General features: G+C 40.3%; 2 protein-coding genes across 4 annotated transcripts in view; both read left to right on the forward strand.

Moving 5' to 3' along the window:
- Positions 1-25664, forward strand: part of DIP2B (disco interacting protein 2 homolog B) — a 222118-nt gene that overhangs the window by 164831 nt on the left and 31623 nt on the right. For all 3 annotated transcript variants that reach the window (XM_044226282.1, XM_044226280.1, XM_044226281.1), the window contains 12 exons: positions 98-207; positions 3304-3406; positions 4558-4622; positions 7076-7169; positions 7657-7776; positions 9190-9304; positions 9860-9999; positions 10879-11015; positions 13536-13616; positions 16201-16328; positions 18129-18243; positions 21077-21278. In XM_044226282.1, coding sequence (XP_044082217.1) covers positions 98-207; positions 3304-3406; positions 4558-4622; positions 7076-7169; positions 7657-7776; positions 9190-9304; positions 9860-9999; positions 10879-11015; positions 13536-13616; positions 16201-16328; positions 18129-18243; positions 21077-21278 — 1410 coding nt within the window. The remainder of the gene's footprint in view (positions 1-97; positions 208-3303; positions 3407-4557; positions 4623-7075; positions 7170-7656; positions 7777-9189; positions 9305-9859; positions 10000-10878; positions 11016-13535; positions 13617-16200; positions 16329-18128; positions 18244-21076; positions 21279-25664) is intronic.
- Positions 407-892, forward strand: LOC122890837 (60S ribosomal protein L23a-like). The gene has a single exon (XM_044226283.1). It carries the CDS (start codon positions 422-424, stop codon positions 890-892), a length of 471 nt encoding a protein of 156 aa, XP_044082218.1. The 5' UTR covers positions 407-421.

Genomic DNA, 25664 nt, shown 5'->3' on the forward strand with positions numbered 1-25664 from the left:
CTTGATTTGCTCTCTTGATACTTAAAACAACCAATTCAGTGTGAACTCCTTCCCGTATAGCTTAGGCAATTCAATTTTTATTTTGGGTTTGATTTAGGTTGGCCCCGGCTCAAGTGGGTTGTAACAGATTCCAAGTACCTTTCAAAGCCACCGAAAGACTGGCAGCCCCACATCTCTCCTGCTGGTACAGAACCAGCATACATTGAGGTAAGTCCTGGGGCTAGAACATACATTCTGGCTTCCTGTGGCTTCAGTTGCCATCTTATAAAATTTAAAACTAACCTTTTGCAGTTTTAATTTTAGAAAAGCCTCCTGGTTTGTTAGAGTTTCATCTTCAGGCTTGTAAAATCCTTGTAGTGGGCCTTCTAATTGTTTTTAACATAAATACCCATTCAAGAGAAAGACAGCCGCTTTTACGAAGATGGCGCCGAAAGCTAAGAAGGGAGCCCCTACCCCTCCCAAAGCCGAAGCCAAAGCAAAGACTTTGAAAGCCAAGAAAGCGGTGCTGAAAGGCGTCCACAGTCACAAAAAAAAGAAGATCCGCACATCACCTACGTTCCGACGACCCAAGACTCTGCGTCTCCGAAGGCAACCCAAATACCCTCGAAAGAGCGCCCTGAGGAGAAACAAGCTTGACCACTATGCCATCATCAAGTTCCCCCTGACTACTGAGTCAGCCATGAAGAAAATAGAAGACAACAACACACTTGTGTTCATTGTGGATATCAAGGCCAACAAGCACCAGATCAAACAGGCTGTGAAGAAGCTCTATGACATTGATGTAGCCAAGGTCAACACCTTAATCAGGCCTGATGGAGAGAAGAAGGCATACGTTCGGCTGGCTCCTGACTATGATGCTTTGGATGTTGCCAACAAAATTGGGATCATCTAAACTGAGTCCAGCTGGCTAAATCTAAATACAGTTTTTTCATGATAAAAAAAAAAAAGAGAGAGAAAGACAGCCAAAATAATAATAATAATAATAATAATAATAATTTGATCCTTGTCGTGGAAGAAAGTTAAACAAGACTTGGTGATGTATAAGGCTTTAAGAAATGATCAACTGGCAGAGATACAGCTTTGCTTTTGGGGAGGTAGGGGAGTGGGAAGCGAGAGAATAGAGAAACAAGGAAAGCAAACAGCTGCGCTTAAAAAGAACAAACTTAACAGATAAAAGGTAAAGAACAAGAAGAAACAAACGGCTAGAGGGTTTGGTATTGAAGGTCAGCGTAGGACTTCGAGTGATCGACAACATGCCGTTTGAGGGAGTAAGTCCTCTTGTGTAGTAGGCGCCAGGCTGAGAGCTGCTTCCAGCGCGTGATCTCGGTCAGTCCCCACAAGTACCCTGTGTGGTTGGGGTTGTTACCAAATTTGCTTGAGAGACGAGGAGACTAAGACTTAATTTGAACTCAAGTTGAAGTACAAAGTCCATATAACTCGAAAATGACAGAGCTGGGACTTCGCACTCCCATCTGTTTCACTTTAAAAGCTGTGCCGTTGATGACTCTGCATCATGCTGGAGGCATGTTAGTAAATGCTCACCACCTGTTGGTGAAATTAACGATAAATTCATGAAAAGAGAAAAGTTGGAGGGAAAAAATCCACCCAGCCTTGAGCCCTGCGGTAATAACTGGCTATAAAAGGGAAGACAGTGGGCAGTAGCTCTGAGAGGTGATGTGTTTTTTGTTGGATGGTTTGAAAGATGGAAGAGAATTGGAGTATGTTTAAATGACAGACAAGTAAACAGGGAATTAAAATTTAGCCATCAGTTCTCAGTCCATATCGTCTCTCAGTGAGGACATAGTTCATCACACCAACCTTCTTACCTCTGTTCACTGGCTTCCCGGACCACTCCATCAGTTCTCCTGCTTCACCCACAGCTCCTTTTAAGGCTTCTTTACTGGGTCTTCCAAAAAAGCGAAGGGCACTTCATTTTGAGGCCCCTACTTGGCTCTCTGACCTCATGTAGAACTACCGCCCTCCACATTTCTGGGCTTTGGCTATTCCGAATTAACTTGGAGTTTTCACTTAGGACCCTCTTATTACCCACAGGACGTTTCTAATAAGTTTAATGTACCCTAGGAGTCATAGGGAGAGCTATTAAAAGGTTGTGAGAAGAGTTTGGCAAGAATAAATATGTTGTTAAAAGATGTGTCTGGTTTGGTTGGGTTAAGAAGGTAAACAGGGAGTCCAGCTTTTTTACAGTTATCTGGGTAAGCCCAAGTTCAGGGTGAGATGAGGATAGAGGAAAGAGGGTGGAATTGAGACAGGAAGGAAGTAGAAGAGGCAGGATTTGGGGCCTGAATCTGGAGAGGGAGGAAGCAAGGAAGACTCTCAGGTTTCTGACTTCAGTGACAGGGTAGATGATGGCATCCTTTATTAAGAAAATAAAGCAAGAAGAGTTCATGGGCACAGGGTGGGGATGAGGAATACTGTGGTGGATACATTGGGTTTCACAGGACTACAGGTCGTTCAAGGGTAACAATTGACTATATAAGTCTAGGTATCTGGAAGGAGGACTGGGTTGGAGATCGAGAATTGGGAGCCATCAGGCAAGTAGTACCCGATGGAATGAAGTGAAAAGAGAAAGCAGAACAGAATTTTCAGGAAATGCCAACGCTTAAGGGATGGGCAGAGGAAATGGAATGGGGAGAAAGGGGGAGAGATTATGAATAGGAGAAAAGAGTATCACAAAGCCAAGAAAGGAGAGAGTGTCAAAAGGAGGGAGTTATCAAATGTTACAGAAATGCAGGATAAAATCAACTATGTCATATATCCTTTTGATTTAACAGACAGAAGTTGCTGATCTGGGTAAAATGTAACTTGGATGACCATTGAGGTAAAAGGCAAAATGAGAGTTGATTGATTTGTAGGAGCAAATAGGCCATTTCTAGGTCTCCCCCTCCCAATGTGGGAGCTTCTGACAGACAGGAGCCGCGTCTTCCCCACCTTTCACTCTGCGGCGCCCTGCTTGCTGTGTAGACCTGATGCTTCTGTCAGGGCAACTCTAGGCCCTTGTTTGTTCAGCTTCTTTAGCAGCCACTTCACACTGATGACTAATTAAACTTTTAAGAATTTTTCACACATACTTTTGTCAAGCTTCATCATTCCTCAGTCCTGTCTTTGCATGATTAGAGTTTGGGGCTCTAGTGTATAGGCTCAGATATTCATATGAAACATATTAAATTCAGCCCATTACCATGGCTTATCTGGGTTTCATATTTGAATTCTGGTTTGTCATCCGAAATAACCCATTTTATTGTGTTTTCTTATGCTGTTGTTTTTTGTGTTTTTTTTTTCTAGTATAAAACAAGCAAAGAAGGGAGTGTAATGGGAGTTACAGTGTCCCGCCTTGCAATGTTGTCTCACTGCCAAGCTCTGTCCCAGGCCTGCAATTATTCTGAAGGTCAGACTTCATCCCGTGACTGCCCTCATTGTGAGCCTCAGATATATGTGACCATGAGCAGAGTGCTCAACGACTCATTTCCAGTTAATGACCAAATTCAGAGTGAAATTCTCTAAGACACATTCTTGGCTTGCTTTTGCTTTCTTCTTTTTCACAAATATGCTGTAATTTAAAGGAACTAAAATTCTGGGCAAACCAGATATGTAAAGCATGATTTCTAGAGTGTAGAAATAGAAAACAAATTAAAACCATGTGTTTACTAGCTGCAGAATGTTGGATATCCCTGTCTTCCTGTGTATGTGGAGTTGACGTCAGCTGTACATTGGAGTTAGAGTCAAAGAAATCTGACTACCAAAAGGCACAAATTATAACACAAAAACCTATTCTGTATTGTTGAACTTTAGATATGTTGATCTAGTGTAATGACTGTTTGTCTTAGAATGTTCTTTATAATATTACCTTTTTAATTTTCCTTTCATAAGAGGAAACAAGTGAATACATGTTCTTTAAAGAGCAGCATTCTTGTTTGGTAAAATGTATATATGTATGTATAATGGAAGCAATCAAAATGCCAGAAAATAGGGATTGATTAAATTATAATGTGCTCAAGTAGTGTGTTATTCCCTGAGGCATTAAGACTCCTGTTCTTGAATATTAAAGATATAGGGAAATTGTTTCAATATATCATTAAATGGAAACAATTTAGATATAGAGCAGTATGCCAATTTTATTATGGTAGGGATCTGTCTAGATAGAATTATGCTTGTGTGTGTATGTGTGTGTGTGTTATATTATACACACATACCAACTTTTAAATTTTCTCTAGGAAGTAAATTTTTTTACACGTATTTATGAAACTTGAAAAGTTTCTAAAATAATCATGTGTTCTCTATATCATTAGGAAAAAAATATTATCTCTTGGAAGACAGTCCCTACATCATAACGAATTTCAAACTCTATCTTTTCTGAGACCAATGTTCAGTCCCCTCACCAGTTTGAGGGGGTCCCTTAAGTAATTAAAAGACTGTGAGAGCTTTTAGTGATTTCTTCAGAAGTATCAAATCAGTTGTTTAATAGAGACAGGTGAGACAATTTTGCTGATTAACACTAAAGATGATTTCCTTTTGTTTTTCCTTTTTTTTAAATTTTAGGGGAGACAGTAGTAAATGTTTTGGACTTTAAGAAGGATGCCGGGTTGTGGCATGGCATGTTTGCGGTAAGCTCCTCAGAATTATGGCTTCAGGGGCTCCTGGGTGGCTCAGTGGGTTAGGTCATGATCTCAGGGTCCTGGGATAGAGCCCCACATCGGGCTCTCTGCTCAGCGGGGAGCCCACTTCCCCCCCCCTCTCTGCCTGCTGCTCTGCCTACTTGTGATCTCTCTCTCTCTGTCAAATAAATAAATAAAATCTTAAAAAAAAAAAAAAAGAATTATGGCCTCCAGTGTAAATTGTGCTTATAATTTAGGTCAGTGTTGTGCTAGCTAATCAAAGCATATCACTGTGTTTGTTTGAAATTTAAGCTCCCTAGAGATGAGTAACATTTTCTAGAAGGATTTATAATACAAATGGTAACTTTTTTCCAAGGAGAATGTAATTCTGTTTTTTCTTCAGTGTGTGGTTGGGTATACCTTTCACACAGCAGTTTGTGGGAGAACTTAGGATCAACATTTTTTAAAACATCAACCATCATAGTCCCACTTTTCTGCAAATGACTATATATTTATTTATGATTAACAAAAGTATGTTTGAGATTTACCTCTTATCTTTTCTGAAGAAAGGATTACATAAATGTATTTAGAACATGGCAGCTGTGCTTAATGACATCTGATCTTTCCATTGGGCGAAATATATTGGATGACTCAATGCAACAATTAATAGAGTAACAAGGTAGATCAGGCTGCTTCTGTAATAGAGGAACAGGTAACATGCTGTGGAAATTAGGCCAAGGGGAGTACCTCCCTGCTCTAGGATCACCATTTTCTAGAAGAAAGTTGAGTTGGACTTTGAGAAATGGGTAAGATTTAGCCATTATAGAGATATTTTAAGGGTGGAGGTAGAGAGGGCCACTGAAGTGGGAAAAGCTACCATGTATATAGCATGTTGAGAGATAAACGATCTGAGAGTTGCAGAGGACCTTCAAGAGAAAATCTCGTCCAGCTTCCCTGCGCATTGCAGGGATCTGACAAAGAATAGACAGTGAAGCCTGGGGGAAGAGGAGGAGGATCCCCTTTCACCCAGGACACCTGAAAGTAGTAAGAGCCTCTTCCTTGAGTGTACGTATTTTCTAGCTCATTTCTGAAGACCCTCCCATTTTGTTTTTTTGATCAGAGGTTAGAACACCCTTTCAAGGAGTTAGAGGGAATTTTCTCTTTGTGATACAAAGAGCAAGATAGGGACATGTTTAAAGAATTGGTATTAACACCATTTTGTCCTTGAAATCCAAAGATTTGTCACCATAGCTAGAAACTGGGGGAGGGAGGTTTACAACGGTATCTTCTTGAGGGGCCACTTAGGTGGTAAAAAAAATGGGCCGTCTAAATACCAAGACTTAGTTATTCTGTGCACTGGATCTCTTTGGGGACAGGGAGTCCTGGGTGTGTGTGGTTTGGGGCTCAGGAGAGACACAAATTGCATGACCCTGTCAGCTCATTCAGTTGTAAAATGTTCCGCGACACATAATAAGTCTGAGGAGGGCCTCCTCTAAGAATCAGGGAAACTCCGATTTCTTGCTTTGTAATACCCACCTCTTTGTGGTGTGTGATGAGCATGCAGTTGATGAAAGCACCTCGTGGGTTAGAGGGCGGTTTGGCGTGTCTGTAGAATGTTTAAAGCACATATCCTATGACCCAGCAGTACTACTTTTCTGTGTCTACTATAGACAAACACTTGCACATATGCGCCCGGAAGTAAGTATAAACGTATCCCTTGAAACATTGTCTAGAATAGCAAAAATGTTGTCAATAACAGAGAAGTGGCCTAAATAATTTGTGATATAGTCATACTGTGGAATAGTATGCAGCAGTTCAAAAAGAATTCTGTCGATCTCTTAGACTGATATGCATAGATTTAACCCTAAAGCAATTTAAATGAAAAAAGCAAGCTGCCAACATATGATGATATGATGCCTTTTATGTTAAAAGTACATTTAATTGGGCGCCTGGGTGGCTCAGTGGGTTAAAGCCTCTGCCTTCAGCTCAGGTCATGATCTCAGGGTCCTGGGATCGAGCCCCGCATCAGGCTCTCTGTTCAGTGGGGAGCTTGCTTCCCCTCTCCTCTCTCTCTGCCTGCCTCTCTGCCTCCTTGTGATCTCTATCTGTCAAATAAATAAATAAAATCTTTTTAAAAAATACATTTAATCAAAAAATAAATAAAATAAAATAAATACATTTAATCTTTCTATGGGGACAAATATGTTTGTAAATACTTAGAAAAAGGACTGGGGGGATAAATGCCAGATTCATAACCGATGATCTCTGAGGTGGAGAGGAGGGAACCAAGCTTGAGGATAGGTAGCGAAGGAGACTTTAACCTTAGAGTTAATATTTCAGATTTTTTTTTCAAAGAGCATGTATTATTTGTATGATTAAAATCATTAAAAACATCTGTTCGGTTTTAAAATGCTCAGTATGTATTGGGTATTGATAACTTTTTCTCTTTCTTCGCTTTTCAGAATGTAATGAATAAGATGCATACAATTAGCGTGCCCTACTCTGTTATGAAGACTTGCCCCCTCTCTTGGGTCCAAAGAGTACATGCCCACAAAGGTAATTATACATAGCATATGAGCTTTAATTATGTGCCTGTTTGAACTAAGATTTCAGGGATTTTCAAATTGCTCTTCTAGAGACATAATTCTATGCCTTGGTGGCTTGATAGGTTTTAGAATTCAGTCACTCTAAAATCAGGTGTGTTGGCTGTCTCACCTCACTCGACGTCCTTTCTTAAGAGTTGAGATGAATTTGCTTAAATCTGAGCCCCGAATTAGATTCATTGGGTGCTTCAGTGTTTAAAGCTGCCTTTGCTCAGCTATGTGGCCTGCCCACAGATCCCAGTAAACAAAATAACTGTGTGTCCTGTCAGCTGTTAGTGCTTCAGTGCACCTGACACCATCTCTTTGAAGCCTTTTATATTTTCTGTAAGTGAGAATCATGATCCCTAAAATAAGTAAAAGTGTTTTTATGGTAGTATATTAAATATATACCAATTTTAGCACGTACGTGTGTGTTAACTTTATCCCTTTTGAATTTCTAGCCAAGGTAGCTTTAGTAAAATGTCGAGACTTGCACTGGGCTATGATGGCACATCGGGACCAAAGAGATGTGAGCTTGAGTTCCCTCCGAATGTTAATTGTAACTGATGGAGCTAATCCCTGTGAGTATTTCTAGAGTGTGGGTCTGGGAATATCCTTTCCTTTGGTAGGTTGAGGTTTTTGCCCCCTTTCTATAAGCTTCTCTCTTTTTTTTTTTTTTTTTTAATATCTGCATGGAAATGTAATTCACATACCGTAAAACTCACCCATTTAAAGTATACAGTTTGGGGGTGCCTAGGTGGCTCATTGGGTTAAGCCTCTGCCTTCGGCTTAGTTTATGGTCTCAGGGTCCTGGGATCGAGCCCCTCCTCAGGCTCTCTGCTTAGCAGGGAGCCTGCTTTCCTCCCTCTCTCTCTGCCTGCCTCTCTGCCTACGTGTGATCTCTGTCTGTCAAATAAATAAATAAATAAAATCTTTTTAAAAATAAATAATAAATAAAGTGTACAGTTCAGTGGTTTCAGAATATGCTCAGTTATGCACCTATCGCCGTGAACTAAGTTCCCATATCCATCAGCACTCACTCTCCATTTCTCCCTCTCTGTCCCCTAGCCCTAGGCAACTGCTCATCCGCCTTCTGTCTCAGATTTATCTGCTCTGGACATTTCATATAAATGCAGTCCTACTACATGTGGTCTTTTTCAGTTGGCTTCTTTCATGTAGCATGTTTTCAAGATTCATCTGTGTTGTAACATGTGTTCGTGCTTTGTTCCTTTTCATTGCCATATAACATTCCAATGAATAGATACACCACATCTCCTATAAGCTTTCAAAAACACCCCTTCTCGCTCACTCATTTATATCCTTTTTCTATCATGTGACTCCAAGGAGAGATAAGATGGTGACCTGGTATGACCAGGTGTCAGGACTTTATGTATATTCCTGCTATGAACAAATCAGAGGACTTTGGGAAAGCTTTTAGAGATCTTACCATGTTACCTGCTTTGCCCTACAAGCACCAACACTCCAAGTAGAATCAGGTAAAGCATTAGAAAGTGTGTTCTTTGCCATAAATGGATTTCTGTCAGTAGTCACAGTGGTATAGTAGTCATCTTGGTATAAATACAGGTTTGGGGTTGACCTTAATAAGAAACAGATTGGAGAATAGCACACTGAAGAGAATATTAGCACTATACTAGTTAAACTAGTTACTGTGGGAAGAGTTGCTCGCTTCCAGACGAGCTGCCTGTGGGTGCAGCGCATCTCCGCTATCGGGCTGTTTGATAGGAGCAGCCCTATCCCAAATTGTGACTTTGAATAGCGTCAGTGACCTATTTTGTGGACTGGATGAACATTTATTTGTCCTTGAAACGTATCCACCATCTCACAGGACAAGTGAAATATCCATATGGAATTCATGATGCCCAGTGAGAGTTCTCATGAAAAGCAAATGTGTCTGCTCTCCACTCTTGACCAGTTTTCCGCGGTAATGAAAATCACAATTTCAGCTTTCAAGTTGATCTGTTCCAACTCCTTAGGGTCTGTGTCGTCCTGTGATGCCTTCCTGAGTCTGTTCCAAAGCCATGGACTGAAACCCGAGGCCATCTGTCCGTGCGCTACTTCTGCTGAAGCCATGACTGTTGCAATCCGCAGGTATTGTCCAGAATGTCAGTGCCCTTGATGTATGTTACAACTCCAATCAGGTGTGCAGTATTTACCAGCCAGTGACAAGGGGTGCTAATTTCTGCTTCAGCAGCCTAAAAGTGAAACTGACTTGGTAAAGCAGTTTGAAGCATCTCGTTTATTTTCCCCACTCTTGCCCTAAGAGTAACTGGTAAACTGAAAATTTACTTTAATTATTCTCATCTCGTGTTTGTGAATGAGTTCTTTTTCTGTGCTGTTTTGCTCTTCAGACTCCTTCGTTAGCATCTTAGACTACAAATAAGCTATTCTTGATTACAGCTTAAGTATGGAAAGTACACCCAAGCCAATAAATTCTTAATATTGGGTTTAAAATTTATTTTTTCTGACTGAATAAATGTGGCCTGTGCTTTGTACATGTGATGTTGGTTAATTTGACATGTTTTTGGCAGAGAAAAGTATTTTTTGATGTGTGGTAGCTAGAGGAAATTTGTTTTCTTACATATTTGTACTTTTATCTTGATAATATGTAATTTGACAAATTTGATGAGTTTATTTTGATTTCAGGCCTGGAGTTCCAGGGGCCCCTTTGCCAGGAAGAGCTATTCTCTCAATGAATGGATTGAGCTATGGGGTAATACGGGTCAATACTGAAGATAAAAATTCAGCACTGACAGTCCAGGATGTGGGCCACGTAATGCCTGGTGGTGAGTACTCCATAGCATTTTTTGCTTTTCCATAAAGATTTGTCATTAGAGATAGTAGTAAAGCCTGATAAAATATGATACCCTCACCCAGGAATACAGAATTTAGCACTGAGCCATTTAAGTTCTCAAAACCTCTCTACTGGTTCAGTGATTCTAATTGTACTTACTTTCCAGCAGTATTGTATGATTTAATTGAATGATTTGATAGAATTTTTCATATGGAAAGCTTAAGTATGAGTTGAGCTAAAGTTGTCTGGTTTTCACTGTAATTGCCAAGACATTGCTGCTGGCAGAAAGTTAGAGCGTACTGCTTCCTTGAGTGAGTTTGATTTAACCTGTTTCTTTGGACTTTGTAGTCATTTTTAATATGTTACTGTCTTGAAGAGCATCTGAGTGGCTCAGTCAGTAAGCGTCTAACTCTTGACTTCAGCTCAGGACATGATCTTGGGGTCATAAGATCCAGCCCCATGTTGTGCTCTGTACTCTGTGCAGAGTCTGTTTGAGATTCTCTCTATCCCTCTCCCTTTTCCCCTCTTCCTGCCCACACACACACACACTCACTCTCTCTCTCTCTCTTTCTTTAAATAAATAAGTAAAATCTTTAAAAAAATATATATATGGTCTTTGAAACTTTGGTCCGCATCTGTTGTAGTTTTATTTGCTGAATTTTAAAAATTATTTGTTTATTACAAGGGCTAAAAGATGGACATTTGAAATATATCTATGTAGTATCAGGTCTATTTTTGACATTCCTGTTTGGTATTCTAATTACTGCCACTCAGTAAATGCAAAGCTTTCCTGGGTTCGCAGGGTTGAAGCTGTTACTTTACAAAGGTTTTCCAGAATCTCTTCCCCTTAACCATATTTTCTACACACTAGGGGTGATGTGCATTGTGAGACCTGATGGACCTCCCCAACTCTGCAGGACAGATGAAATTGGAGAAATCTGTGTGAGCTCCAGAACAGGAGGCATGATGTACTTTGGGCTTGCTGGGGTGACCAAAAATACATTTGAGGTACATGATATGAAAGTTTTGGGGGAAACTTACTTGATGGGGTCAGGGTATCACAAAGTCAAATGAGCTAGCCTGCAGGAAGTAGCCTAATGGAGCAGCTAAGAGAGGGTACTCTGGAGTTAGGCTGCTTGAGTTCAAATCCTAATTCTGCCACTTAATAGCTGACCTCGGGGGAGTTCCTTAACCTCTCTGTGCCTCAATTTCTTTATCTTTAAAATGTGAAAAATCATAATACCTATCTCACAGGATTGTCCTGGACTAATTGATTTTATGTTTGAAAAAGGCTTAGAAAAGCCCCGGCACACGGTAAGTACTGTTTATCTGTAAAGTAAAGGAAGAGTAAGAGGCCTCACTAAAGTTCATTCTGGTGAATCGGAGTTTTGTATAAAGCCCATATATTTAACTTTAAGAGTACGTTGACAATCGATTCCTCTCTCCAGAGTAGACTCAAGTTAACCTAAGCCTGTGAAGACTGGTATCAACCAGAATACCAGGTTACTAATGAAGAACTCTCCTGTGCCAGGGGCAGACTACTCCCATTATTCAGTCTTTCAGTCAGCAAATACTTACTGAGCACCTTCTGGGTGTCTGGCAGTATCCTAGAGGCTTGTGGTATATCAGGAAAACAAAGCTCCTCAGATAGCTCATATTCTAGTAGAACCAGGACATTGTTGTCCTGTAGACAGTTGCACATGTGAAGACAAATGGTAATGAAAGTTTTCCTGGTGAGCCTGGAAATCAGAACAGGTATAATAAATTGCCTATATTTCATAATTGGGATTAACCTGCCTCAGGGTAGCTTTTAGGGAACAGAAAACTTTCTATGCCCATTTTATGGACCATTATAATTAGATAGGGCTTATTATATGAGCACTACCAATTTTCGGTTCTTGGAGCTTCCTTTTTCTAGAATTGATTCTCCGTCTCAGTATGCCAGGGCACATCTGTCTACCTACCATTATTGGTACGTACCATTATAAGATCATGTAGCAACAGATGTAACTGATGGGACAGTGTTATCTATATGAATGATGTAGTAGCCAGGAAAGGTTAAGAACTCCTGAGCTGACCATCATCTGTGTTTACATAGCCTAGTAGAATATAAATTATGAAATGTCTGTTATTACCATCAAGCATCACATCATCATTATTGCTACTACAATCTTGGCCTGCCTTCAAGAGTTGTGACCAATTCACCTTAATCAAGAAATTGATAAATTCTTAACAGGTTTATTGCCAGGCTCTTGATTTGCTCTCACAGGTGACTAATTACCTGTGCTGAGTGTCTGTACATTTTACTACTTTAAATCTCGTGCTACTTCTCTTCTTTTTAAATGCTTGGAGTATGTAGGTTTCCAATATCTGAATTTTTCATTATTGCATTTTCCTTACTATAAACAAGATCCCCAAGCAATGTTTGAAGATACTGATAATATTTTATTATGCTGCCTTTCGTACAAGAGCAGCAGTCTAGTCAAAATTCTCAGACTTTAATATCAAACTGCTAGGTCCGTAATGATGAGAAGATTTTGAAATTTGCAGCATAAATTTAATGATAGTGAAGTGGAATAAAAATCCTAAAAGGATTTTTCAGCCTCCAACCCTTGGTTTGGGCTCAGGTCATGATTGCATGGTTGCGGGATTGAGCCCCATGTTGGGCTCTGTGTTCGGTGTAGGGTCTGCTTGAGATTCTCTCTCCCTCTCCCTCTCCCTCTCTCTCTCTCTCAAATAAACAAATAAAATCTTTTTTAAAATAAAAATGAGCTATTGGTGAGAAAAACTTGAAACGGCTCATGCCTTTAGTACAAATACACAGAAATCTATACAGCAGGATTCCATGAAGCACATTTATAATAGTAAAATTAGATGGCCTGCCTAGTCAGAAAGACTGCTTACACTGTAATAGTACTAAATTCTCATAATTTCCTGAGGACCAGCTCTGGGCCAAACACTGTGCTTACATCTGCAGATCTGTTTACATTCCCTTAATCTTTACCCTAAAACTGCGAGAGGCATTGGGAGTTCTATTTTATGGCCAAAGAAACCGAGGGTTCGGGAAGTCCAGGAGATTACTAGTAAGTGGCAGAGCCAAAAATTGAGCTCACATCTGACTTCAAGGACTACACTATCCTATCCACAATGTGGTGATGTATCATGGAACTATTGAACAAACAGAGCTAGAGCAACAATCACTAACTTGTAGAGATATCCAAAATACATGTTATGTGAAAAATATATAGTATGGGAAAAAGCAGGTTGAGAAACAGTATATATAATATGATTTCTTTCACAAATATAAATTCTTAATATGTTAATATATGTACTTATGAAAAATCCAAGGGAATCACAACAAATTGTTAATGTTTATCCCTTAAAGGTGGTAATACTGAAGTCACTATTTATATAATTTTAAGTTTTCAACAAGTGTATATCACTACTGTAATTTTTTAAAAGACTTTTAAAAAATCAAATACATATTTTAAGAAAAAGCAAATATTTTCACTGCTTTCTGTCTTCTAGGTGATTCCAGTGAATTCTGCAGGCTCTCCTGTTGGGGATGTGCCCTTCATCCGGTCAGGACTCTTGGGGTTTGTGGGGCCGGTAAGTGATAGATTCATGTTTGTTTTGTTGTATCTGATCCAGATATTTGTACTTTACAAAAGTTTCTGTCACAGAACAGAACAAGTTTGGATTAAGAATATTAATCCAGGGCGCCTGGGTGGCTCAGTGGGTTAAGCCGCTGCCTTCATCTCAGGTCATGATCTCAGGATCCTGGGATTGAGTCCCGCATCGGGCTCTCTGCTCAGCAGGGAGCCTGCTTCCCTCTCTCTCTCTCTGCCTGCCTCTCTGCCTACTTGTGATCTCTGTCTGTCAAATAAATAAATAAAATCTTTAAAAAATAAAAAAGAATATTAATCCAATACTTTGGATTCAAGAGTATTACAGGGCCTCTCTTAGATTTAGAGCAGTTTTTGTAAGAATATCATAAACTGAGTTAATATTTATTGCTTTTGTTACCTGAGTTAATTTGACTCCTTCAAACTAAGACTTTAACTTTCAAAAAGCTCTTCATTTAGGGCACGTGGGTGGCTCAGTTGTTAAGCGTCTGCCTTCGGCTCAGGTCGTGATCCCTGGGTCCTGGGATTGAGACCTACATCAGGCTCCCTGCTCAGTGGGAAGCCTGCTTTTCCCTCTCCCACTCCTGCTTACTTGTGTTCCCCCAGCCCCTCTCTTTATCTCTCTCTCTCTCTCGATCTGTCAAATAAATACATAAAAAAATCTTTAAAAAAAAAAAAGCCTCTTCATTTATTCTTGCTCCATTTCTTTGATTTGATTTCTGTGTTTCAGTAAGTTAGAAGAGTGCTGAAAAAAGTTATCTTAGCAAAGGGAAACCATCATAAATAGTGCACAAGTCATTTTCATACAAACTAGCAGCACTACACCTTGAAATCAGTTTGCTTTCCAGCAAATGGTGTTTACAGGCACTGGGTTTACAGATACATTTAGGATACAAAAATCTCTTCTCAGAGAGCTCACAGTTAGCTTCATGAGCCAACAAGGAAGGTAGAGAGGAGGCAGATCATGAAGGGTTTTATATGACAGTGGGAAGTTTGATTGTATTTTATGAGGAACAGACATTCGTGATCATAGTTAAGTTCATATATCTCCATCCAACTCTAATGACCTCCTTAGTCTTTCTTCTCCTCTTACCGACTCAAGTTACGTGAGAAAAGATCTGATTTTATTTCTTCCCCACCATTTGTGGGGGCAGGGCATACCTGACGGCTTACCTCTAAGGGGAGGTATCCTATCTATCGCTGTCCTAGAAGGAGAAATCTAGAGCTACTATCTTGACTTCTCTCAGCACCAAAAAGTTCTACAAAACCCATTCCCTTTTAGTTTACCTCTTCATGACTGAGGTCCAAGATGGGGCTGCGGCGTCTCATCTGCATTCCAGGAAACAGGATAGAGTATAGTCCTACCATCTCTTAAGGAGGATTTCCTGAAGATCCTGAGCAGCACTTCTTATGGCTCATTGGTCGGGGGCACTGAAATACGCTCTTTTTTTAGGTCAGCCACGCCCAGCTGAAAGTTCAGCTGTGAAGGAAATGGAGAAGTGGAGATCTGTGTCTGTCTTTCTCTCTGTTTATTCCACCATAGTACTTTTCAGACTATGTTGGAAATTTCTTTTCCATCTTCTGAGATTAACCAGTAGCTTTCTGAGGCTAGAAGCTCTGTTTTACTCGAATAACCCCATCGGTGAGTCACATTACATTGTGTGTGATAACTCAATGACTGACGTTCATGTGGAGATGACTACCAGATAATTGAGTATGTGTACATTGGCCAGGAAATTTAGGACTTGTGTAATGAACAGAAAAGTCAATTTATTGCAAATGGGTTTAGGAGAATTACTGAGAAGTATTACTTGTACAGTGATGCTTTTAGGGCATTGACAGCAATGTGTCCTGCAGCTGTGTTACCTTTTTGGAAAGGAGAGGCTCCTCCACTGTTTCTTAGACCTTTAATAACCTGTTTCTAATCTTGCTGGATGGAAACCGCATTACCCTTATAAATCTAAAACAAGCATTCTCACATTCAGCTCTTTTAATTTTTTCCTAATTCCAGTATTAAATGGTTCACAATTTTTTTCTTTGCATCCGTGTTGTGAATAGGTACATAATCTGGCATCGTGGGTAAGGAAAGAAACTATACTTGTGCAGAATCCTAGTTGTTTTCTTACAAAATTCCTTTCCGAGAATAAATATAAATTAATTCCTTTCTTATACTATAATAAATTGTAATATGCTACTGATTCCCCCTCCCCGATTTTTGAGGCATACAACACTCTTTTAGAATCCATAAAATAGGGGCGCCTGGGTGGCTCAGTGGGTTAAGCCGCTGCCTTCGGCTCAGGTCATATCTCGGGGTCCTGGGATCGAGTCCCGCATCGGGCTCTCTGTTCAGCAGGGAGCCTGCTTCCCTCTATCTCTCTCTCTGTCTGCCTCTCCGTCTACTTGTCATCTCTCTCTGTCAAATAAATAAATAAAATCTTTAAAAAAAAAAAAGAATCCATAAAATATTGTGTTGTTTTCTTATATTTTTGATGTGCTCCATTTCAAGTAAAATATATGTTTTAGTATTTAAATAATGGAAATCAAGGTAAATTGTTGTTACCTTTCAGGGCAGTTTGGTGTTCGTGGTTGGAAAAATGGATGGGTTACTGATGGTTAGTGGTCGAAGACATAATGCTGATGACATTGTTGCTACTGGATTGGCTGTTGAATCAATAAAGACTGTTTATAGAGGAAGGTGAGTAATACAAATTCAAATGTTAGCACTTCCAATGGAATCTAAATGTATCTTTACAGGGTGATTTGAGTTGTATTCTATAGAATCTCTAAGTGATTGGGTTATTTTTGGCTAACCACAACAAGAGTCGGCCTTTGAATATTTATCTTAACATGGCAAGTTCTTTGGTTGGATTTGAGAGGAATAAGATATAACCATATCCTGTACTTCAGTTTTTAATTATTACTACTTATGGAATTTTGAGGACTCTGGAGAATTCCGCAAAAACATTGAACTTCCTACAGTCCATCAATTAGAAGTGGTGCCATTCGGGCTAATTAAGATAGATGCTATGCTGTAGGAATTTTACATCTGAGAATTGTTTCTCTTACTCATCTCTAACTAAATTATTACAACATTTTAACACAGAGATTGACATAGTACACAAGTGCTAATTTCAAATTCCATGGATAAAGTCAATTGCAAATCCTTTTATCTTTGCTTATTAACACAAGAAAAGATACTTGGTACATATTTGTGAAGTTCATGTCTATCTAGTAGTTTATAATCATGGATATATATCTATATATCTTTATATCTATATCCATAGATATAGATATATCTTTAAAGCACTCAATGTCCCTTTAGTTTTTTAGGAAGTAGGAAAAATTAATAAAACCACAGAGAATCAGTTCCTAAAATGCATAGTTTTTGTGATGACATGGCTTCCTCTGAGATGTAAACTTAGTGGGGCACTAGACTCTCTCTCTTGGATCACTGTTGTATTCCCGGTACTCAACACAGCACGTGGCACACAGTAGGTGTTCAATAAATACATGTGGAATGAAGGAAGGGCATATTTAGCTCTCCAGTGACTTCCATTGTTTCAAGCATCCATTCTGCAAATATTTATTGGGTGCCAGCTGTGTGCCACTGTTCTGGACGCATGTGGCAGTGAACAAAACTGGCCAGGTTTTCTGCCCTTGTGAAGCTTACATTCTCATTAGGGGAAACAGACAGTAACTGTAGAGACAGAGAAATCAAGAACACATGGGCTGGTGCTAAGTGCCATGTAGGAAGAACACGGGGCTGGGTGGGAGTGTGCTTGCTGGTTTGTATAGTATGGTCTGGGAATGCCTCACTAGTAAGGGGACGTTTGAGCGGAGACCTCACTCAGAACATCCCCCTCCCTTTGGCCTGCCAGGTTCCCCTGCCTGCCCTGGCCTGGGTCTGACCTCTCCCCACCACTCTCTGCTTCACTACTCTGCTCCAGGCACACTGGCCTTCTTGCTGTTCCTCAAACCTGCCAAGCTCGTTCCTACCTCAGAACCTTTTCGCTTTCCGTTCCTTCTGCCCGGAAACCTCTTCCTCCAGATCTTCGCATGGCTCGCGTCCTCACTTCACTCAGGTCTCTGCTCCAGTGTCCGCTCCTCAGGGAGGCACTCCCCCACCACCCTGCCTTCAGTGGTGCGGCTGCCCCGCACACCGCTCTGCCCCTTGGCCTGCCTTGCTTTCCCTCCCAGTGTGTACTCCAACATGACATTATTTTATATTTATTTGTTCTGTGTCTGACATGCAAGCTCCATGAAGACAGGGACTGTGTCCCATTTATCACTCTGTCCCACTGTTCATGCCAGTGGTGCTTTTTAGTACATGTTCTGAGTCCTCATTTTAATGGTAGTAACTGTGGCATTTTCTTTTCTAAACGACTCACTTCTGGGTAGTGTGGTGGGGATGTCTCCTCTCTGTTATTCCAACTGAGCAAAGCAAATAGGTCTGGTGGTGAAGGGAGTCCTGATGTGTTTGATCTGTCTCTCTTAGAATTGCTGTGTTTTCTGTGTCTGTATTTTATGATGAGCGCATTGTGGTGGTTGCGGAACAAAGACCCGACGCCTCCGAGGAGGACAGTTTCCAGTGGATGAGCCGAGTGTTGCAGGTGAGCACACACCCAGGGGACCTGTCCGGGCAGGTTGGCTTTGCCGTCACAGGTGGCGGCAGCCACTGAGGAAGTCTTCTCTTCATTGGGCTGGTTGTGACACCTTATTTTTGTCTTGCCAGTCAGTACTCAGACATTCTGGGTACCATTAACAAAATAATATAATTAGTACCGTTTCTCCCTCTGGACTACATAGTATTTTTCTGCTCAGGTTGCTGAAAACAATTGAATTGACCTGCCTCAGCAAATTCTTCCCCCTTTTTTGTGTGCCTGAGTGTGTGGTAACCAGGAAAGTTTAAACTGACTGTGTGCAGAACACATCTGTGACAGAAATCAATCCACTTGTCAACAGCTGTAGTCCTACTACATATGTTCTGTAATGGGTGCCTCGCATGCAGGGGTCCAAGCAAATGTAAGATGTTGTTCTTCCTCTGAAGGAGCTTTCCTGTGGAGTTAGAGAGCGAGGTGAGATAAGCTGTTAGGGAAGGAGGAAGACCTGGGTTCTGTGTAAGGGATATGTCACCAGTTGCACTAGTAGCACGGGTAGCATATTGAGAAGAGTCTGGTCTTCATTTGCAATTACAGCCTTTGAATTGCAGCACCCCTCAGTTCCAGATGTTACTTAACCTTACTGAGTTTATTTCCTAACCTGTAAAGTGGGGATAAAAGAGCTGTGGGAGGGATTCAGTGAGATCATTATTTGAAGTAGACAGGATACTGTATACTGAGAGTCATGTCAGCAAACACAAATAGTAGGCCAAGTAATTATTTGTTGGATAATGTGTGGTCCAAAGAAAGCATGGACTGTCTTCGACAAAGAAGATTCTAAGTTACTGGACGTGTTTCCAGCATTATTGCTTGTCTGCTTGGGGCATTTGGATGTATTCATGCCACTTAGTAGTAACGTTAGAGAAATGATGCGAGCCTGAGATGAGCGAGAGTGCTAGATGCCTTTCAAAATTTCTTTTTATCTTTGGGGCCTGTGGTTCTGAATTACCAGCTGATAGAATATGGGCTATTTGTAGCAAAAAGACAAGGAAGATAATCTGCTGAGCATTGGCTGGTCAGAAAAGACTATAAAGAGGTGGGACTGGGCTGATCTCCAAAAGGAGATGGCTAAGAATCAGACCTGCACAGAGAATATTGTTCATACCATTCATGTTTTCGAACAAACAAAATGCTTATTTCATTTGGAATGAATTGTGAGGCATGATAGTAGAATGTTGTGATGAATTACACATTTTTTCCCTATTAAAGAAATTGAAATTCCCCTACATGTTTCTTATTATTCCCTGGAAAGCAACTGTAGGAATTATATGCACTGCTCACTTGCTAATCCAAATTCTTGTAAGTCATTTGGAGTCTGATTTGGGTATGAAATGAGAGGGCATTATTTCCCCAGTAATTTAGCTTCTCAGCTTAGAGTATTTGGATCTACAGTAGTGCAATAAGGACCCCACATGTTCTGGTAGGTTAGAGCTCAGAGGTTAACACTGGATCTACGTATAATATAAACTAAATACCTAACTCAGCACCTTTTAAAGAAGGTGATCAATTGATGACATGCCAGGTAGTGTATTTTCATGGGGGAATCCAGGCTACAGATAATAGCATTTACTAACTGTCTATATATTCTAAAATACCAGAGACTTGGGAACCCTGCCAGACTTTCTATTTTCCAGTTGTCTCTGTTGATTAGTAGGATAGTCTGAGGAATGTGATGTTCAGGTTTCTTCCTTTGCACTGTTAAGTTGTTTTAATAAAAAGCCTTGTCAGTCTTTTATGACCATTGATCCATTCTTCTAAGGCTGTATCTTCTTTTCAGTAAGATTTATAGGTGATGCAGTCGAACTCTCTCAGGTGTGTTTGGAACTAGTATTAATAGTCAGTTTTAAAAGGTGGTTGAAGCAGAGAATCATAAAAATGAGAAATTCTTCAAGTATTAAACTTTTACACGAAGCATACAAATATCTGCATTCATTTCTATAGAGCAGTATGTGTAGGAGTACACCAGTTTGCATTCCATGTTAACCTGCGTCTGTAAGCGACATCTAATTGGATGGTCTGTGGTTTCTATTTTCATTTCCTGTAAGTTAGACTAGAATGCAAGTATGCGCAGAGGGACTGGAACACATAATCCTTACCTTTTAGAATTAACTTGTGTTTACCAGCAATAGCTTTTTAATGAGTGTTTCCAAACAAACCACAACTCTCTCTGTCCTTTTACACTCTGTTTTTATCGATTGATGTAATAGTTAAATTATGTGAACACAAGAAAAGCACAAAAGGTGTAGAAGGATGCACAGCTGGTGTTCGGCAGGAGCACAGGTGTGTGGCTGGGAGCGGTGGTGCAGTGAGGGGGCCAGTGACCTCCAGGGTTCAGTGTGCAGTGGGCCTCCCCTCAGTGTTTTGCAGACGGGATTCTGGGTAACTCGGTGAGCCAGTTAAGCCAGAGCCCACTTCCAGGGTTTCTCTTGTGTTCATAATAAAAATACTTTGCCTCTACAGAATTGAGCTGTGTTGTATATTAAAAGAACCAAAACAAATCTCTAGGTTTTGGACATTAGCATTCAAGAGAGAGCATATTGAGGTGTACGAATCAGTATCCACCGCTGTCCATTTAGATCATATCTTACCCATCCTCTGTTGATCTCTGCCATTGCTTAAAGAAATATGTAACTTCACATGTATGAGATCTTAATAATCTAGGAGAGTCTAGACCTAGAATGGATAGAAAAGGAAAAATCCTAGAGTAGAATAATGGATTACGTTAGGAGGATGTCAAAGACAGCAAAATTAATCTCACTGAATGTTTTTCTCTGTGTTTCTCTAGGCAATCGATAGCATTCATCAAGTGGGTGTTTATTGTCTTGCTCTGGTGCCTGCCAATACATTGCCAAAAACTCCTCTAGGAGGGATCCACATATCTCAGACGAAACAGCTCTTTCTGGAGGGATCTCTGCATCCTTGCAATATCCTCATGTGCCCACATACATGTGTGACCAATTTGCCAAAACCCCGACAGAAGCAGCCAGGTAATACGCTGTCTTTGAAGACATAGTGTGAAAATTACAACTTCAAGAAGCTGACTTTGGGTGGCATAATGCTTTCTCTAGAGTTGGATTTTATAAAGATGGGTAACACAAGAGTAGCCTGAGATGACCAAAAGCAGGGAGGACTTAGAACCTGCAGAATTGCCTTCTCTGAGTTTATTACCGGCTTCCTCTTCTGAGTACTTCTGTAGTGTGCTTCCATTTCCCCTGGATGTAAGGTTTGAGGTCAAGATTATCAAAATCTCACTTGTAGAACTAGAATAAAACAAGTCCTCTAAGAGTAGGTTCTGATAATATAGAATAGCTAGTATTTATTGAGTACTTACTAAAAGCCAAATATAAGCTAAACATGTATGTGTGTGATTCGAAAGTGTTGCCCCCAGCTGTGGAAAATAAAGTGCAGAAAAGTTAAGAATTGTGCTCGAAGTCACATAGCTAGTTAGTGGCCGAGTTGAGACCCACACCAGTTGTGATGCTAAAATCCACACTCCACGGGGCGCCTGGGTGGCTCAGTGGGTTAAGCCGCTGCCTTCGGCTCAGGTCATGATCTCAGGGTCCTGGGATCGAGTCCCGCATCGGGCTCTTTGCTCAGCAGGGAGCCTGCTTCCCTCTACCTCTCTCTCTGCCTGCCTCTCTGTCTACTTGTGATCTCTCTCTGTCAAATTAAAAATAAAATAAAATAAAATAAAATCCACACTCCAAATCACTATATTATACTGCCTTTCTGTTGGGAATCACCGAGAGTCATCCCTCAGTCCTGCTAAGCTTTAGGGGTCTGGTTTGGGCCCGTAATATCTCTGGGGAGCAAGATAATTTCAAAATTGTTTATGTCGTAATCACAAGATAAATAACATATTTTGCATTTGCCATGTTCCTGTGAATTTGAGATGCAAGTAAGTATATGTGAATTGCCATATGGAAAAGAGGGAAAAAAAATACCCCAAATAGTCCATTTCACCTTTTGGCCTTATTTCTGAGCAGACGGTTTACAAGGCTGAGTAAGAGGCTAAAGGGAGGAGTAATTGATGGTCAATTATGTTGAAATATCTGTTCAACCCAACATAAAATCATTACATTTTTTGATGCTGTTTTAATTGAGAAGTTAATAAGAAGCTCCTAGTTTTCTGAATGCCTAAAAACACATGAGACCCCAAATCTGGGTTTTATAGATTGTGCCACCACCATACACACATGTGTACACACACACACACACACACACACACACACACACAGAGTATACATCAGCACACTGGCCTCCAAATGTGTTGGGAAGAGACAAGGTATTGGGGAGATTAGGAAGGGAAAGGGAAGTGTGGCATTTAATCATATTTCTGTAAGATAGCTTTTGCTGAAAGGTAAACATAATGTACAATAATAAAATATAAGGTTAACCTCTTACTTTCTAGGACATTTTTATTCAAGACATTATCCTCACACTATTGAAATTTTAATATACTCTGCTTTGTAAAAGTTACTTCCCTGGTCTGGTGGCTGAAGATGATGTCACAGTTTATCTAGATAGATGTTATTATCAACTCATCCATTAGCCTTAATAACAGCATGTGTAGAGCTAAAAGTATGTATGATATTTATCAGTTTCTGCTAGTGGAAATAAGAGTTTATGGAGTCTAATATTCTGAAGGGGCAGTCAAAATCAAGAAGTCTGTGAATAATTCATCAAAAAATATATAAAAACTGTCTTCTTATTGCCTGCCTACACATCTGGCAGATGTGTCAACGCCTTCTCCAACTCACATCTTGATTTACTGAAGACCTACATTCATTTGTCATATGAATGAAATCCTGTTTTATTTTATTATTATTAATTTTAAAGATTTTATTTATTTGTCAGAGAGAGGGGGCACAAGGAGAGGGAGCAGCAGGCAGAGGGAGAAGCAGGCTCCCCGCTGAGCAAAGATCCCGATGCGGAACTCGATTCTAGAACTCTGGAATCATGACCTGAGCCAAAGGCAGATGCTTAACTGACTGAGCCACCCAAACATCCCTAAAATCCTATTTTAGCAAATAGTTTTTAACATGTGAAAGATCTTTTTTAATTGAAATATGATCAACATACAGTGTTGTAGTAGTTTCGGGTGTACAATGTAATGATTCAGCAGTTCTGTAGGTTATTCAGTGTTCATAACGGTAAGTGTACTTTTAATAATAAATAGCATTTAATCTAGGATTGTTTTTTTTTTTAAGATTTTATTTATTTATTTGACAGAGAGATAGAGATTACAAGTAAGCAGACAGAGGGAGAGGGAGAAGCAGGCTTCCTGCTGAGCAAGGAGCCTGGATGTGGGGCTCGATCCCAGGACCCCGAGACCATGACCTGAGCCGAAGGCAGATGCTTAACGACTGAGCCACCCAGGCGCCCCATAATCTAGGATTCTTTTAACAAAACTTTCATGTCATAGTAGATGCTTAAAAGATGCTACCTAGGACATAGTAGATGCTTAAGACATTGCTTTTGTTAGCCAGAGTTCAATTTTATTAAATGATAAAACTTATATATAAAATACTTATTCCTAAGCCCCCACAGGTACGGCATCTGCCTTGTCTAATGAAAGCATTGGGTTTGGATTCTGTATTTTTGCCATCTGTTGTAATTGCCTGCTAAGATCTTAGTGGGATGGGTATGGGTTGGACCAAAGCAGTTTGAAAACCATGGGAGATAATGTGGGGATAACATGAGAGGTTGGGATTTAAGAAGAATACAGGAAAATGGTGATGAATAGGAGTGAGGTAAGAAAGGAGAGGAAAAGGAAGATGGATAAGATGTTAAGGCAGCCTAGTGACAAAAGTCCTAGTGAGCTGCCTGTTGGGGCTATTGTGTAAAGAATGGGAAATGTGATAGGACTGGTTTTGGCTGCAAAACTCAGAAAAACCTAATAGCAGCTTAAAAAACAAGAGCAAAGTTTTTCTTTCTCAGGTAAAAGAAATTCAGAGCTGGGCAGTGGGGGACCCAGGTGGTAGCTCCCCTGTCACTGTGGTTCCAGCTTCCCATCTTCTTGCTCTGGCATTGTATCAGTCACCTTTTATTACAGCTATGCCACATAACAAATAGCTCTAAAAATGTGATAGCTTCAAAGAAGCACTTATTTTTCACTCCCGGGATGTGGCTCTGCTGAACTTGGCTGGGACCAGCTGGGCTTGGCCTGACTCCAGGTTGTAGGTTGGGTTCAGAATTGTTCCGTGTGTCTCCTCATCATGGGACCAGCAGCTACTGCGCCGTATTCTTCTCAAGGCAGATGGCAAAAGCAAGAAAGCAAGCCAAACCACACAAGCATATTTAAAGCTTCTGTTTGTGTCATGGCTCCTAACATGTCATTGTCCAAAACAAGTTCAGACCATGCCCAGAGTCAGTGGAGTGGAGAGGTATACTCCTGTCATATAATCATAGCAACAACAGGAAGGAAAGGAAGGATTATAAGAAAATAAAACAATCTGCCATGGCCATCCTAGCGTACTGCCTCAGGGCCCAGTTAGGCCCCCTGACCTCCAGCCATCATTTTTACATTCCAGCTAAGTGGGAAAAAAGGCAAGGAAGGAAATGTCCTTTAAACATATTTGTTGCCCTTTAAACATATTTTCTAGAAATTGCACATATTACTTTCTCTTACATATTAGTCTCCCACACTAAAAGAATATAGTCTTAATTCCAGGTATTTATTTGCCCAGCCTTAAACTGGGGGGTCTTTTATTAAGGAGGAAGAGGAGACCAGATATTGGGATTGATGACTGGTATTCTTTGCAATAGGAAACTTGCATAACTTGTGGGGGAAAACAGGAAGGGGTATTTACAGGTACAGCAAGGTATCAGCAGTTAGCTTTCTAGATGTTATTGCTTCCAATTATTTTTCACTTTCTATGATCCTTAGACTTAAAGAATACACACAGACGGACCTCAAGAAATTGCTGCTTATTTATTTTTGCTGTTTAAAACTACTCTGAAAAATTCACTTTTGGGGCGCCTGGGTGGCTCAGTGGGTTAAGCTTCTGCCTTCAGCTCAGGTCATGATCTCAGGGTCCTGGTATCAAGCCCCGCATCAGGCTTTCTGCTCAGCAGGGTGCCTGCTTCCCCTCTCTCTCTCTCTCTGCCTGCTTCTCTGCCTATTATGTGATCTCTGTCTGTCACATAAATAAATAAATAAAATCTCTTTTAAAAATATCACTTTTAACAATGCACCACCTTTATTAATTTTACAGTATAATTTGAGATTGGGTAGCTAACACAGATATACTCTGACTCCCTGCCCTGTATAAAAGGCTGTCTCCAGTATGACATACCTTGTATGTAACTTGTTACACAGTTTCTTAGGAAGGAGTTTTGCATATTACACTTAAAATTGCAGTAGACTCTTT

Source organism: Neovison vison, chromosome 12 (genome assembly GCF_020171115.1).
Source record: "Neovison vison isolate M4711 chromosome 12, ASM_NN_V1, whole genome shotgun sequence".
NCBI classification, from domain to species: domain Eukaryota; kingdom Metazoa; phylum Chordata; class Mammalia; order Carnivora; family Mustelidae; genus Neogale; species Neogale vison.